The following is a 17,056-nucleotide window of genomic DNA, read 5'->3' on the forward strand; positions in this document are numbered from 1 at the left end:
TGGCCCTTCAGGCCTGCACCACCATTTTTCAAGATCATGGCCGATGGTCCAACTCATTAGCCTAACCCTGCTTTCTCCCCATAACCTATGATCCCATTCACCCCAAGTGCTCCATCTAGCCACCTCTTGAATACATTCAATGTTGTGGCATCAATTACTTCCTGTGGTGATGAGTTCCACAGGCTAACAACTCTGTGGGTGAAGAGATAGGATTTTTTGAGAGATTTGAGAGATTTTCTGTTGCTGTTATTCATTCATGGGAAGTGGACGTCATTGGCAAGGCTAGTGTTTATTTCCCATCTCTAATTGCCCTTGGTGATGGTGAGATGCCTTCTTGAACCACTGCAGTCCACTGCACAGTATAGGTACACTCACAGAGCTATAAGACCATAAAACCACAAGGTCTAGAAGTAGAATTCGGCCCATTGAGTCTGCTCTGCCATTCAATCATGGCTGATAAGTTTCTCAACCCCATTCTCCCGACTTTTTCCCATAACCTTTGATCCCCTTACCAATCAGGAACCTATCTATCTCTGTCTTAAATATATTCAATGACTTGGCCTCCACAGCCTTTTGTGGCAATAAATTCCACAGATTCACCACCCTGGGGCTGTACAAATTCATCCTAATCTTGGTTCTAAAGGGTCATCCCTTTATTTGGGGGGTTGTGCCCTCGAATTCTAGTCTCACCTACGAATGAAAATATCTTCTCCACGTCCACTCTATCCAGGGCTTTCAGTATTCTGTAAGTTTCAATGAGTGCTGTTAGGGTGGGAGTTCCAGGATCGTGACCCAGCCATAATATTTCCAAGACAGAATGGCGTGTGGCTTGTAGGGATTTGGGGAGAGGTGTGGGTAGGTGGATTGAAAAGTTAAATATGGGAAACATGTCTCCAAAACCCTGTTCAGCTTTCTTACAGCAGTCGGTATCGATTTGCCCCACGGTGGAGATTTAGGACAGCGAATTGGGTGCAACAAAGCATAAGTTGAAATTGACCAATGCAAAATGCTGCGGACGCTGGAATGTGAAACAAAAACAGAAAACGCTGGAAAATCTCAGCCGGTCTGACAGTATCTGTGGGGAGAGAATTGAGCCAACATTTTACATTCGGACGCCAGCAATGCTCGCAACATATAAATGAATTTTAAACATCATCCCAAAAAGATACAAAATTATGTCTGTGAAGAATTTAGCCTGAATTGTCGTCATCAGACAAAGTAGGCTTCAAACAATCATCAATTCTTTAAAATTGAACAAAGTGAAGTGGAGGAACATTTCATTGAAGCATTCAAAAGTTAATTAGGCTGCTTCCAGCAATGGATGTATGTGCAGGGTCACCAGGGAGAGGGTGGGAGAATGGTACCAAGCAAATTGTTCATTCAGAGAGCCGGTGCCAACGAGATGGGCTGACTGGCCTCCTTCTGCGTTACAACAAGCCTGTAATTCTGTTTCAACTCTTCCATCACACAACCTGAGTCATGAAATGGCAATTTATAATTTCTTATGAGACTGGAATAAACGGCTGAGTGAACTAACTTTGTGCCCTTATCTGAGGAAGGCTGTCCCTGCTATAGAGGAAATAGAGTGAAGGCCGACCGGTCTGATTCCTGGGATGGCAGGTCTCTCATATGAGGAGAGACAGAGTCAGTTAGGATTGTCTGCACTATAATTCAGAGGAGTGGGGGGGGATCTCATTGAAGCTTATAAAATTCTAACAGGATTGGACAGGGTAGACTTAGAAAGAATGTGCCCAATGGTGGGGGATTCCAGAACTAGGGGTCATAGTTTGAGGATAAGGGGGTAAACCTTTTAGAACTGAGGTGAGGAGAAATGTCTTCACCCAGAGGATGGTGAATGTGTGGAATTCACTACCACAGAATGTAGTTGAGGCCAAAATGTTGTGTGATTTCAAGAAGAAATTAGATATAGCTCTTGGGGCTAAAGGGATTAAGGGATATGGGGGGAAGTGGGATCAGGACATTGAATTTGATGATCAGCCGTGATCAAGATGAATGGTGGAGCAGGCTCGAAGGCCTGAATGGCCTCCTCCTGCTCCTAGTTTCTATGTTTCTACACTTCAGCTCACTTGGTTTCCAGCCCTGGCCATCAACCAACATTCTTCAATGAGCCCTGGCCTTTCATGTAATGAAATACTGCCACCCTATCATGAATCTACCCTGAATCTAGGCCACCTTAACCTACTAGCTTGAACTCTGCAAGCAGTGCTATTAATTACCCTTGGAAGCATTTTCAGTATCTTTGCAATGTCCACCCTGCGGCTTCTCACTTCAGGAGTCAACTTAACTCGCCATTTCACATCAAACACTCGAGATCCGTCTCATTACTCTGTGTAACCTGCTGGACCCCCACACCACCACCACCCCCCCTCCCCCCTGACCCCCGCAAGTGACTCCTCATGGTTTCAGTGATTAGAAATATACTCAGCATACCAACTGTGTCACAATTTCAGCCTCAAAGACACAACTCAGTTGTTGTTCTGAGTCCTCAGCATTTGATCGTATTGTCGGCACGTAGAAGTATTAAAAAGGCAGACAGTGCCCCCATATTGTCAGTATATAGAACAGGGAGATGTCGGCATTATTAACCAGTAAATACTACTTAATGGAGGACTGTACCTTCCTTCATCTTGGGGGGAGGAAATAATACTCATCGTTTCAAACTGACATTCTGAATAAAATCTGTATGCAATATTGTTTTGAAATTCTATTTTCAAATATGGGAGGCGTGGTGGCCCAGTGGTTAGCTCTGCTCCTCACAGCGCCAGGGACCTGGTTCGATTCCTGGCTTGGGTCAATGTCTGTGCGGAGTCTCTACATTCTCCTCGTGTCTGCGTGGGTTCCCTCCGAGTGCTCTGGTTTCCTCCCACAGTCCAAAGATGTGCTGGTTAGGTTGATTGGCCATGTTAAAATTGACCCTAGTGTCAGGACAATTAGCAAGGTAAATGTGTGGGGTTAGGGAAAGGTGCGGGGTTAAGGGAACCGGGCCTGGGTGGGATTGTGGTCAGTACAGACTCGATGAGCTGCATGGCCTTCTTCTATATTATAGAATTATAGAGTCCCTCCAGTGCAGAAGGAGCCATTCAGCCCATTGAGTCTGTCCAGCCAGTCCAAAAGACATGCTGGTTAGATGCATTGGCCGTGCTATTTTCTCCCTCAGTGTACCCAAACAGATGCCAGAGAGGGGGATTTTCACAGTACTTTATTTGCAGTGTGAACATAAGCCTACTTGCGCCACTAATAAATAAACTTTAACATAAATGGTTGATTAAAGTCCTTTGTTGCTTTTAGACTATTGAAACATTAATAAATCTGCCTATAAATGACATCTCCAGTCAATATTTTCATTGCTTGGGGTTCATAACACTGTAATGGCTGCAGGCTGTCAGACAAAGCGGTTTGAACAGCTAAATTACTGGTTTAAAGATGCTGTTACAGTAAAATGTCGCTGTTACAATTTCCATATTTTCTGGTATTTTCTTTGTGGATCATGTAAACCTTTTGCAACTGGAGCTGTCAGGAACAATAACCGAAACAAAAGATGTCTCTTAATGTACGGCAACAGTTTTTATTTCGAAGGAGGTTTTAAAGCCTCTAAGCCACAAAGCTAGTCATTACACTTATTATGTGACCTCCATCGCCTGAAATGAATATCAGGCACAGTCAATCAATCTGTCCTTTTTTTCCACTGTCCGATTACGTCCTTTTGTTTATAACATTTGTTTTAAATGCGGGCTGAAATTCTTCAGTAATGATGCAGCTAGAATCCACAGAATTCCTATAGTACAGGGCAGCACGGTGGCACAGTGGTTAGCACTGCTGCCTCACAGCACCAGGTACGCGGGTTCAATTCCAGCCTCGGGTCGCTGTCTGTGTGGACTCTGCACATTCTCCCCGTGTCTGCGTGGGTCCCCTCCGGGTGCTCTTGTTTTCCTCCCATAGTCCAAAGATGTGCAGGTTAGGTTGATTGGCTGTGCTAAATTGAGGATCGGGGGACTAGCAGGGTAAATGTGTGGTGTTAGCGAATAGGGCCTGGGTGGAATCATGGTCTGAACATTCTCGATGGGCTGAATGGACTCCTTCTGTACTGCTGGGATTCTATAATTCTATAATACAGAAGAAGGCTGTGCAACCCATCGAGTTCGTACGGACCCAATGCCTGGAAGTGTGGTGGAGGCAGGTTCAATCAAAGCATTCAAGGGATCATAGGATGATTACTTGAATAGAAACAGTGTGTAGGGGGGCAGGGAAATGGTACTGAGCCATGATGCTCATCTGGCGAGTGGGTGCAGACACAAAGGGCCAAATGGCCTTCTTCTACACCATAAGAATCTTGTGATTCTGTAATGCCCCTGTGAGAAAAAAACAATCCTCCTTGCCTCCATCATAAATAGGAGAGCCTTTTATTTTGTATTGAGTCCCATCGATCTAGACTCCCCCTCAAGGATGTCAGCTTCCACCCTGTCATGTCCCCTCAGGATCATTATATTGCTTCAGTCCATGCACAACAGGGGTCCAGAGTGGCAAGAACATGTATAATAAGAACATAAGAACAAAGGAACTAGGAGCAGGAATAGACCATTTGGCCCCTCGAGCCTGCTCCGCTATTCAATAAGCTCATGGCTGATCTTTTCATGGACTCTGCTCCACTTACCCACCCACTCACCATAACCCTTAATTCCTTTACTGTTCAAAAATCTTTCTATCTCTGCCTTAAAAATATTCAACAAAGTTGCCTCAGCTGCTTCGCTGGGCAGGGAATTCCACAGATTCACAACCCTTTGGGTGAAGAACTTCCTCCTCAATTCAGTTCTAAATCCGTTCCCCCTTATTTTGAGGCTATGCTGCCTAGTTCTGGTTTCACCTGCCAGTGGAAACAACCTCCCTGCTTCTAGGTTATCTATTCTCTTTATAATTTTTATGTTTTTATAAGACCCCACCCTCACCCCATTCTTCTAAATTCGAATGATATAGTCCCAGTCTCATCAGTCTCTCCTCATGAGCCAATCCTCTCTGTGGAGTCTGTTGATGTGGCGAGGCTGGTGTGTCTCGCCTGTTACACATGGAGCTTTCCAAGGGACTTTCCCACTCTGATCCTATCCTATCAACCAACTAAACGTGAATATATCTTCTGCCATCCACCTTTAGGCTTCTGTTACTACCCTTTTGCCCCTTTTCATCAGTAGTATATTTACGGTCATGTGTAGAATGGCTCCTGGGTGGCAGGTTTTTGTATTTTCACTTCCAATTTTGTTTGCTGTTCTTTTGAGACTGTAATCTGTGAATGAAGCATATGGTTTGACAAGAAGTTGAAGGTGCCAGTTAACTTCATCAATGATAGCTATTTGAAGCTCAGGGGGTTGATTTGAGAGAGGTATGTGGAATCTCAAGGGATGGGGCAAGGTGGTTAGAAAGAAAATGTTTCCGGTGATTGACAAGTCAATATTCAGTGGGTAGATATTATTAAATGTAAGGACTTTAAGAGTGAGAATAGAAGATTTTTTTTTAAACTGAGAGGCTTAGGAAGCTGTGAAACACACCACAGGGAATCACAGAGACCATGGGCGTGATAGTGCAGGAATCAGGGAGCTGGATTCTTTTCCAAGCTGTAAACCTACCTTCCGTTATGATCCACGAGCTGATTGGTATTTTTATTGAGGCAGAAGCCTAAATGGAGAGGAATAAAAACAAGAAACGCTGAAAAGTCTCAGCACGTCTGACATTATCTGTGGAGAGAGAAAAGAGATAATGCTTCGAGTCTGGATGATCCTTTGTCAGAGCTGTTTCAGATTCCAGCATCCGTAGTATTTTGCCTTTAGGGCGGGGAGATGGGATGGGTTAACCGGTTAATCAGTGCCTGGGGGGATGGTTAATGGGAGTGGGGCAGGGGAAACGGGAATGGAGACTGCGCACATGAGAAGTGGGCCAAGAATAAGAAAAGTCTTTATCTTCCAACTGGCCCAGGTCAGCTGGAACACAGGCTAAGCTAAGGAGCCATTAGCATCATTACAATGTAATTGGTGGGCAATAGATTTCTGTCAAGGCCACAGAAGATTCTTTTTCAACACTGCCAAAGTGAGGCTGGAGCTGTTCAGCTTTACAACAGCAACCCAGCACTGGAAAGAGATCCAGGAAAACCCTTCTCGACATCTTGGCTAAAATCAAATGCCAAATCAAGCCCAAAATCAGGTGTAATGTCTGCTCTTGTCAGCGAGGATCTAGTACATCTCTTTTTTGGGGACCATGAATTGCATTCAACTTGAACTTGAATTGCTTTTTTTTGGAGCAAGCAAGGAAATGGAAATAGCTTTGCTCTATCCACATTGCGCATGGCCTTTGTAACTCTGAGAAAGGGATAAAATTTAACAGTGTTTGGCACTGCTGTCTCAGGACCCAGCTTCAATTCCGGCCTTGGGTCACTGTCTGCATGGGTTTCCTCCGGATGCTCCAGTTCCCTCCCCCACAGTCCAAAAATGTGCAGGTTAGGTGGATTGGCCACGTTAAATTGTCCTTAGTATTCAAGATGGATGAGCCATGGTAAATGTCTGGGGTAATGGGAGAGGGCCTGGGTAAGATCCTCTGTCAGAAAGTCGGTGCAGACTCGATGGGCCAAATGGCCTCTTCTGCACTGTAAGGATTCTATGATTCAATGTTGATCAAGCAAAGATGGTCAAGGAAAAATATACTTAAGAAGCATAACTTATCTTTCAGCAGAAGTCTGTTTTGGCAGCTAGCACAGACCGGTGAAAGGGAGTTAAAGAAAAATCATTTGTGGAACATGGGTGTCACTGGCTGGCTAGCATTTATTGCCCATCCCTCTTGGAGGGCAGTTGTGAGTCAACCACATTGTTGTGCCTCTGGAGTCCCATGTAGGCCAGACCAGTTAAGGACAGCAGATTTCCTTGCCTGAAGGACATTATTGAATCAGATGGGTTTTTCCCACAATCAACAATGGTTTCATGGTCATCAGTTGATTCTTAATTCCAGATTTTTTAAAATTTAATTCAAATTCCTACATCTGCTGTGGCAGAATTTGAACTCAAGGCCCCAGAACACTAGCTCAGTTTCTGGAATATTAGTCTAGCCATAATACCACTAGACCATCACTTAAAGGAATGACTGTCTTTTTGCTTTATTCATCACGAGAAGCCTTTGACACGGTCAAAAGCACAACTGACACTTGAGGAGAAATTAATCTCCCATGTGGATGGGTTAGAAAACATCTTTGCACGCCTAAGAGGACACTCACGCGGCTGTGTTATCTTTGGTTTTTGTAGCTCCGGTGGAAGTCCTCTTCTCGTTTGATGTCGGGAACGGCCCTTTCGTGGTTGCCGTGGAATCGCCCTCGCGGCTGAACGACAACCAGTGGCATTATGTCGAGGCGGAACGCAACATCAAAGCAGCATCCCTTCGAGTGGATCACCTGCCACGAGTAGCTCGGGAGGCCCCAGCTGACGGACACATCCATTTACAGCTCAACAGCCAGCTATTTGTAGGTAGGAGACTCACTGTTCTGAAAAAAAAGTCTATTAATCTGTCGTCAGCACTTTGACTGATTACCCCTTTCATTTTCTCTCACACTCGGCTGCCTACATTAATAGTACACACTCCAGGAAAGGTCCGCATTGCAAAAAAAAATCCCATTTTCTGGTGCGATGCAAAGCATTTTTGCTCATTTCCCATCAAGGACTCGAGCATTTCGAGTGCGAGGCCTGTCAAAAGTTTACAATCACCCAGGGAGAAAACCCGTCTCTTGAAAACATTTGGTTATTTACAGGCTGTGGGATTAGGAGGAAATATTGGCAATGCTAATTCTGATTGACAAGCAGAGCAAATGACCCCTGTTACTTCCTAAGAGGTAAGGTAGGAAACGATGGATTTAGGGAACCGACAATGTGATATTTCGTGCCTTTTTCATGACAGAATATCGGATGCTGCTCCTTATGTAATGAGGCCTGAAACGTGTTCAGGGCCATGTGTTCAAAGTGTATGATAATACATCCAGAGGTGCCCATTTCAAATCAGTCATGTGCTAGGCTTTTGAAGGGGAAGTGTTTCCATGACTACTAGGCTACTTGGTACATCTGTAACGCCTGAACGACACTCCTGGCTTTTAGCACCCATGTAAGATACGCTACAGAGGAAGCTGTTCCCCTCAGTCTCGATCTATGATGTCGAAGGTGTATTGCAACTTTACTTCTTTGCTACTGACTGTCAGTTACACTTTCTGTGGTACATTACTGTGACAGGAGGAAGCAAGGGAATGAAGCTCAGTGCAGCATTACTGGTGAGGCTATAGAGGCCTCATGCTCTATAAGTACTGCTCCACAAACTGGAAGGTGTGTTATTCAGGGAAGAGAACCTCCTGTCCAGTCCTTGTGTCAGAACTTTCGAGGGACTCCCAGCGCATGTTCTGGGGCTGCTTCCAAGATACAACCCTCTGGAGAATGAAAGATCTCGGTCAGCGCTGTTGCTGACTGGTTTTGGGGATTAATGCCATCCTCAGGTAACAGTTCTAGTCCTTATATTCCAGTCCTGTAGACATAAAGGCCAACATTCCATTTGTCTACTTGATTATTTTCTGCACCTGTATGTGACATTTTATATATCTATGCACCTGAACCCCCAAATCTCTTTGGACATCAACTGTATTTAATTTCATGCAATCTAGCAAGTACCCTAATATGTCCTCTCTTGGTGCAAAATGAATAACCTTACACTGACGTAGATTGAAATCCATCTGCCATAGTTTTCCCCTTTGCCAAGTCTATCAATACCCCTTTGTAATTTTATGCTCTCATCTACACTGTTCACAATGCTGCCTAATTTTATCACATCAGCAAGTTTAGATAAGTGACATTCTATGCCATTACCCAAGTTGTCAATAAATAGTGTGAACAAGTGAAGCTCTAACACAGATACTTGTGGAACGTCATTGGTCACATCCCACCAATAAGGCATTGTTTTGAAAAAGGTAAGTGACCATTAAAGAATTTGCTTATCAAGTTACTTCTGACATCTGACAAGCCGTAGAGGCAAGGAAGAACATTGTGAGGCTGGAAAAGAGCTAGGCTGAATTACAGTTATCTGCTTGAAAATGTGTTATTCTGCTTTGCACAATAGCGAAATCCTGAGATGCTGGTGTGCAACATTCCCAGAGCCTCACTTATTATCTTGAAGCTCAGCTCGGCCATCTGTTTGGCTGTTTCAAAGATTTAAATGATGGGTGAGCTTCGAAATATCTTTGAAGGCTTTTATGTATCCGGCTCAGGGGTATATTTTCGTCAGAACCATTGAATGCAAAGGCATGCTTAACTGATTTTTAAACTCAGTAATCAACAGGCAAGAAGAGGAAATAGGAGAAGGCCACACCAACCTATTCCCAGTGTCCCGATATGAAAATAGTGCACTGCCAGTCATAAGGTGGAATTGTAATGTTGGGAAACCTCCTGATTCCAGATTCCCAATTCCAAGATGAAAATCCAGTCCAACCTCTCAGTTTCCACCATGACGCCTTAAATAACCCTAACCCTAACCCTAACCCACCATGAATCTTAAGTAGCTCAATGAGGCGCCTCTTATTCTTCTAAACTAGGATATAGGTCCAATCTACTTAACCTTCAGCCATAGGATAACACTACCATCCCAGGAACCAATCCAGTGTAGCTCCAAAGGCAGGTTCATCCTTTCATGGTCAGAGAGACCAAGGGCTGGATTTCTGGGTCTCTCCGAGGTCAGAAACGAAGGCCAAGGGTTGCTGGCTGAGTATCAGTATCAGGAATGGCGTTCCCGAATTTGGGGGTTTGGGGCCCGGGAAGACGGCCGATCTTAAAGGGTAAGCAGGCAATTCAGCTCATGAAGAGGTTTGCTGAGGGTAAATTTAGGAGGCCAACTAGAATTTTCCAGTCAACCCTCAAGTCTCCCAATGTCAAGGTGGGCAAACCAGCTGCCCTCAGGAAGGCACCTGGTGGCAGAGTGAGATGCCAATGTTTCTAGCAGAACTGCACACCATATTCATTGGGGGACAGCAAAAGGTCTCTCTGTAGAGGGTCTCATCCTCACAATAGTGGCGACTTGGCTATTTTTCATTGTCAAGTTTTTAAAAAGTGGCTGAGAAAGTGGCACAGTGGCAGAATGGTTAGCACTGCTGCCTGGCAGTGCCAGAGACTCGGATTCAATTCCCAGCTTGGGCCACTGTCCGCGCAGAGTCTGCACATTCTCCCAGTGTCTGCATGGGTTTCCCCCAGGTGCTCCCGTTTCCTCCCACAGTCCAAAAGGCATGCTGGTTAGGTGCAATGGCCATGCTAACTTCTCCCTCAGTGTACCCGAACAGGCACCAGAGTGTGGCGACAAGGGAGTTTTCACAGTAACTTCATTGCAGTGTTAATGTAAACTTAATAAATCAACTTTAAACTTCAAACTTTACACTCTCCTTTCCAGCCATGGCCCGAGCAGGCTGAACTGCCTTGTCCCCGAATTCCTTCCACCAGCTTCATCATCGAAGGTGGGTCAGAATTGGCCCCAAGGTGATCAATAATTAGGCACTTAAGTGCCTTACTTGGGGTCAAAGGCAGAAAAGGTACCCTCAGCCTCGCTTACCCCACATTAACATGCAGACAGGTTGGCATTGGGTGGTGGGGTGAGTGGGGGGGAGGTGTGGTGCTGCACAAAGGCCACCTGGGGTAACTATATGGACACATTCACTTGCAAAGCCGCCAGGGGGTGAACCATAAAATTCTGTCCCATGATTTACGTAAGCGTATGAATCCTCCGAAGGGCAACAGAGCAAAAATCTGCATGACAGATTCTAAATGTATCTGTACATATATGTACGAAACATCAATATATTTCTATGTTTCTATCAGATAAAGCTCTTGGGGCTAAAGGGATCAAGGGATATGGGAGGAACAGGGGATCAGGATATTGAATTCGATGATCAGCCACGATCAAGGTGAATGCTGGAGCAGGCTCGAATGGCCTACTTCCGCTTCTAGTTTCTATGTATGTTTAGATCTCCAAATACAGCACTGCATCTAATTCTGGGCTTCACACATTAGAAAGGATGTCAGTGACTTGAAGAGCTTGCAGAGGGGGATTTGCTCGCGTGCCATCAGGCATCAGACGTTTTCGGTCACATGGATAGACTAAAAGAGCTCAATTGTTCTTGCAAGGACAGAGAAAGGTAAGCAGGTTTAATGGGGTTTCCACATTATGGTGGGTTTTATAGAATAGATCAGGAGGAACTGTTTCCCGCAGGCAGAAGGGTTGGGAAGCACAATATGGACGTACTTTCACCGCATAGTCTGCAGATGTTCAAAATGACACCTACACAGGGACTTCTTAAGGCAATTACACACGGGCAGCATTCTGCTGCTCTAACCAGTCCAGTGACACCCATAGTCCATGTAAAAGTAAATGAAAAATTTACTTTCGATTTAAAATAATTGACGAAGAAAGAAGCCATTGGAAAGATGAAGGGGGTTTTCTTTTAAAGAGTGAGTGCATTTGATCTGGAGTACACTGCTTGAGAAGCTGGTGGAAGTAGATTCATTAATGGGGGGTTAGCACTGCAGCCTCACAGCACCAGAGTCCCGGGTTCGATTCCTGGCTTGGGCCACTGTCTGCGCAGAGTCTGCACGTTCTCCCTGTGTCTGCGTGGGATTCCTCCGGATGCTCCAGTTTCCTCCCACAGTCCAAAAGAAGCGCATGTTAGGTGCTACATTCCTCCTCAGCATAACCCCAACAAGTGCTGGAATGTGGCAACTACGGATTTTCACAGTAACTTCATTGAGGTATTAATGTAAGCCTACTTGTGACTAACGAATAAACTTTAATAGCTACCAACACTTGTTTGATTCGAAAGTTAACATTTCCAGCGCTTGGAGGGAAAGAGCAGGGTGACCTGGGTGGAAATGGATAGCTCTTTCAGATTGGCAGCACAGGCTCACATGGACTGGATGGCTTCATTGTGTGCTGTAAGCCTCTCTGATTCTTCAGGCTCAGTCAGTGAGTACACTGGCCACTTTGTGAAACCAAAGCATACAATCCAGCTTTGATCCTCCATCGTCCCTGCTGAGTTTGCTAATCTAAGACCCAGTGGCAGTGGAGCTTTGTTGTTGCCTGCGCCACTTCGAAGGAATGAAGAGGGAAAGGCAGCCATGGTATTCAGCTCGGTGATCCCTCCTGATACATGTGTGGATATAACTGAGCTTACTGGTGTTGTCTTGTCAATAATGTTGATGGTCTGTTGGGTTTTGTAATGAACACACATAGCCATGCTCCATCATGAGCCAGCAGTCTCCGGAGAACAACCAAGGAAACAGAAATAAAGAAAAATAGCAGAACCGTACTGCGACAGGGAAAGCAGCAATATAACCATTTATTTCATACCATTATGTCTATTCACTCCAAGATTTGATCATAAACATCACTGTTGCTGAAAGAACACATCTTTGGACGTGTTCCTGTGAAATGTTACAGTAGATCTATTAAATGGACTCTAGCCTTTCGTGGTGTGTGTGAACAGGTGGTAAAAGATGCAGTCACACAAACCTGCACGAATGCTTATATGTGCATGCCCCAATTTATATACTCTGGCCCTGTATTTGGCCCTCTGACCAAATCTCATGAATGTGTTTTTGCTGTACATGCCACAGGTCCTCTTTACGAGTCTTCAAATCAAATGCACCCGCCTAACAGGATAGGAATCACACTTTGGACTGGACTGTCTAACTTCTTAATGGTCTGTCCGAGCATCTCTATGATATGTAGAGACACTGAACAATAAGATCCATTTTGTTCCATGTTTCGCTCTTATGATTTCTAATTGCATTAGTCTAATTGCAGGGAAGAGATACTAGAGGGTCCAGAGGGGCAAGCTGCCAGAGGTAATAGGTAGAGGTGGGTACAACTTTGTCTTTTGAAAAGCATTTACACTATTACATGGGTAAGATTACAGTAAAGAATCTCACAACATCAGGTTAAAGTCCAACAGGTTCATTTGGTATCACCAAATAATGCCAAATAAACTTTGTTAGATTTTAACTTGATGTTGTGAGACTTCTTACAGTGCCCACCCCAGTCCAAACCGCTATCTCCATGTCATGGGTAAGATTGGTGTGGAGGGATATGAGCCAAACATGGCAATTAGGGAACCTAGTAGCCGAGTGGCATTATCGCTAGACTATTAATCCAGAATCTCACCTAATGTTCTGGGGAACTGGGTTCAAATCATGATGATGGAATTTGAATTCAATAAAAAAACAAATATCTGGAATAAGAATCTACCATGAAACCATTGTCGATTGTTAGAAAAACCCTTTTGCTTCACTAATGTCCTTACCTGGAATTGTCTAAATGTGACTCCAGAACCACAGCAATGTGGTTGACTCTCAACTGCCCTCAGGAAATTAGGGATGGACAATAAATGCTGGCCAGCCAGTGACGCCCATGTCCCATGAATGAATAAAAAAGAAATTTGGACTTGCTTGAATGGCCAGAGAAATCTGGTCAAAATGCAGGATTTTTGGCACCCCGCCCCCTCCCCCCTCACCCCTGTTCCCCGTGGTGTGTCTTGCAGCAGTGGAAGTGGCTCTCTATTGGCCAGTGGTGGCATTTTCTGGATCTGTCGCTGTCAATGGAGTTTCTCGTTGTTTGCACCTCCTCTCTGGTGGGGGGGTATAGTCAAAAATACTGGAAAATCCCACCGGTGGGGACAGCTGGTAAGTTCCAGCCCATGTCACAGGGAATTAAGGGGAATGCGGCCACAGGGATAGATACTGCTGCTGTTGTTTGTATTTCTAGCTATCAGGAGATCTGCTGTCAAACTACATTACTCTCGTTATCTGAATGCACGAAGCATTCGGAATAAAGTGGATGAGCTGGTGGCGCAGATCGACACAAATGGATACGATCTGGTGGCCATTACAGAGACGTGGCTGCAAGGTGACAGGGACTGGGAGATGAATGTACAGGGCTATCAAGTGTTTAGGAAGGATAGGCAGGAGGAAAGAGGGGGTGGCGTAGCTCTGCTGATTAAGGATAGTATCAAGGTGGTGGCAAGGAATGATATCGGAGCCAAAGAGCAGAACGTGGAATCGTTGTGGGTGGAGATTAGGAACAGCAAAGGGAGGAAGACGCTGGTGGGTGTTGTCTATAGGCCCCCGAATAATGATCTGGAGGTGGGGCGGGCTGTTAACGCGCAAATAAGTGCGGCGTGCAGGAATGGGACGGCAGTAGTTATGGGAGATTTCAATCTGCATATTGATTGGTCGACCCATGTTGGACGAGGTGGGCTCGAGGAGGAGTTCTTGGAATGCTGCCGGGATAATTTCCTTGAACAGTGTGTGTTGGAGCCGACGAGGGAGCGAGCTATCTTGGATCTGGTGCTATGTAATGAGGCGGGTAGAATTAGGGACCTTGAGGTGAAGGATCCTCTTGGAGAGAGTGATCATTGTATGGTGGAGTTTCTGGTGCAGATGGAGGAGGAGAAAGTGGGTTCCCGGACACGCGTCCTTTGTTTGAATAGAGGGGAGTATGGTAGGATGAGAGAAGAATTGGCGAATGTGGACTGGGGGAGTGCGTTGGAAGGTAGGTCTGCTGAGGAGCAGTGGAGGATCTTTAAGGAGATCTTTCTTGGTGCTCAGCAGAAATTTATTCCGATGGTTAAAAAGGACAGTAGGAAGAGAGGTAATAAGCCGTGGATAACGAAGGAGGTGAAGGAAAGTGTTAAATTAAAAGCGGAGGAATTTAGAGTAGCTAAGAGCAGTGGGCGAGAAGAGGATTGGGAAAGGTTTAAATGTCAACAAAGATTGACAAAGAAGTTGATAAAGGAGGGTAGGAGAAGCTATGAGGCTGGGCTAGCACTTAATATAAAAAAGGATAGCAAGAGTTTTTATAAATATATAAAAAGGAAGAGGCTGGCTAGGGTGAACGTTGGTCCTTTAGAGAATGAGAAAGGGGAGCTAGTGGTAGGGGATGGGGATATGGCTAAGGTCTTGAATAACTTTTTTGTTTCTGTCTTCACGGAAGAGGACGTGAATAATTTGCCGGGTGTTAGCGATGGAAAGGTGGTAGGACTGGAGGGTCTTAATGACATTACTGTTACTAGAGAGGTGGTGCTCGACAGACTGGAGGGGCTGATTGTGGACAAGTCCCCAGGACCGGATGGAATGCATCCGAGGGTTCTGAAAGAAATGGCGGAGGTTATAGTGGATGCCTTGGTGGTTATTTTCCAGACGTCGCTGGATTCCTGGGAAGTGCCGGAAGATTGGAAAACGGCTAATGTTACGCCGTTGTTTAAGAAGGGTGCCAGGCAAAAGGCGGGGAATTATAGGCCGGTTAGTTTAACGTCTGTGGTAGGTAAAATGTTAGAATCCGTCATTAAGCAGGAAATTGCGAGGCATCTTGAAGGGAATTACTTGATAGGGCGGACGCAACACGGTTTCATTAAAGGGAAGTCGTGTCTGACAAATTTACTGGAGTTCTATGAGGATGTGTCTCGGGCAGTGGATAGAGGAGAGCCGGTGGATGTGGTCTTTCTGGATTTTCAGAAGGCGTTTGACAAGGTACCTCACAAGAGGTTATTGCAGAAGGTCAGGGGACATGGAGTTGGGGGGTAGGGTGTTAGCGTGGATAGAGGATTGGTTGTCAAATAGGAGGCAGAGAGTGGGGGTCAATGGGTGCTATTCGGATTGGCGGTTGGTGACTAGTGGGGTGCCCCAGGGGTCGGTGCTGGGGCCTCAGCTATTTACCATTTATATAGATGATCTGGAGGAGGGAACCGAGTGCAGGGTGTCGAAATTTGCTGATGACACCAAGATTGGGGGAAAGGCAAATTGTGCGGAGGGTGTGGAGAGTCTGCAGAAGGATCTAGATAGGCTGGGCGAATGGGCCAGGAAATGGCAAATGGAATTTAATGTTGGCAAGTGTGAGGTGGTCCACTTTGGTAGGAAGAATGGTAGGAAGGACTATTACTTACGTGGCGAAAAACTGCAGCAGGCGACGGTGCAGAGGGACCTCGGGGTCCTTGTGCATGAGTCGCAAAAACCCAGCTTGCAGGTGCAGCAGGTGGTCAGGAAGGCGAATGGGATGCTGGCCTTCATAGCGAGGGGGATTGAATATAAAAGTAGGGAGGTCTTGCTGCAGCTGTATAGGGCATTGGTGAGGCCGCAGCTGGAGTACTGTGTGCAGTTTTGGGCGCCGCACCTGTGCAAGGATATTTTGGCCCTGGAGGGAGTGCAGAGGAGGTTTACTAGGCTGATGCCGGAGTTGAGGGGGTTGAGCTATGAGGAGAGGCTGAATAAACTAGGCTTGTACTCGCTAGAGTTTAGAAGAATGAGGGGAGATCTCATTGAGACGTATAAGATGATGAATGGGATGGATAGGATAGAGGTGGAGAGACTCTTCCCGCTCAAAAAAGACAGTAGGACTAGGGGGCACAGCCTCAAGATAAAGGGGAGGCGGTTTAGAACGGAGTTGAGGAGGAACTTCTTCACTCAAAGGGTGGTGAATCTCTGGAATTCTCTGCCCGTTGAAGTGGTGGAGGCTGCCTCGCTAAATATTTTTAAGAAGCGGGTTGATGGGTTTTTGATAAGAGAGGGGATTAAGGGTTATGGGGAGAGGGCGGGAAAGTGGAACTGAGCCACAACAGATCAGCCATGATCTTATTGAATGGCGGGGCAGGCTCGAAGGGCTAGATGGCCTACTCCTGCTCCTATTTCTTATGTTCTTGTGTTCTTATGTTTGGTAACACCCATCTACCGTAGCTCATCTACAGCCTGCTCCCCAATGTCCACCATTCAGCTAAGCTAAGTTGGCCCCTCTTTCTCCTGCTCTCTACTTTTCTCTCTGGAAGAGACCTCTGAAGCTTTCCAGCTCTGCTGAAATGGTCGGAGTACTGATATTTTCTTCAATGAGGTATTTTTGTTCTTGCAATTTCACTAACTTCTTCATTTGTCTTATTTAAATTTTTTTTTCCCGTTCCTCTGAACGGCACAGGCCGTCCAAGCCTGTGTTGATCATGATGCCTACCTAAACT

The 17,056-nt window shown here is 45.5% G+C and overlaps 1 protein-coding gene across 1 annotated transcript in view; it reads left to right on the forward strand.

Moving 5' to 3' along the window:
- Window positions 1–17,056, forward strand: part of LOC145350301 (contactin-associated protein-like 5) — a 1,016,709-nt gene that overhangs the window by 813,717 nt on the left and 185,936 nt on the right. The window contains exon 17 of the mRNA XM_080199494.1: window positions 7,296–7,514. Within this exon, the coding sequence (XP_080055620.1) occupies window positions 7,296–7,514 (219 nt within the window). The remainder of the gene's footprint in view (window positions 1–7,295; window positions 7,515–17,056) is intronic.

The sequence above is a fragment of the Carcharhinus amblyrhynchos genome, chromosome 11 (assembly GCF_965287045.1).
Source record: "Carcharhinus amblyrhynchos chromosome 11, sCarAmb.v2.hapA, whole genome shotgun sequence".
Lineage (NCBI taxonomy): Eukaryota > Metazoa > Chordata > Chondrichthyes > Carcharhiniformes > Carcharhinidae > Carcharhinus > Carcharhinus amblyrhynchos.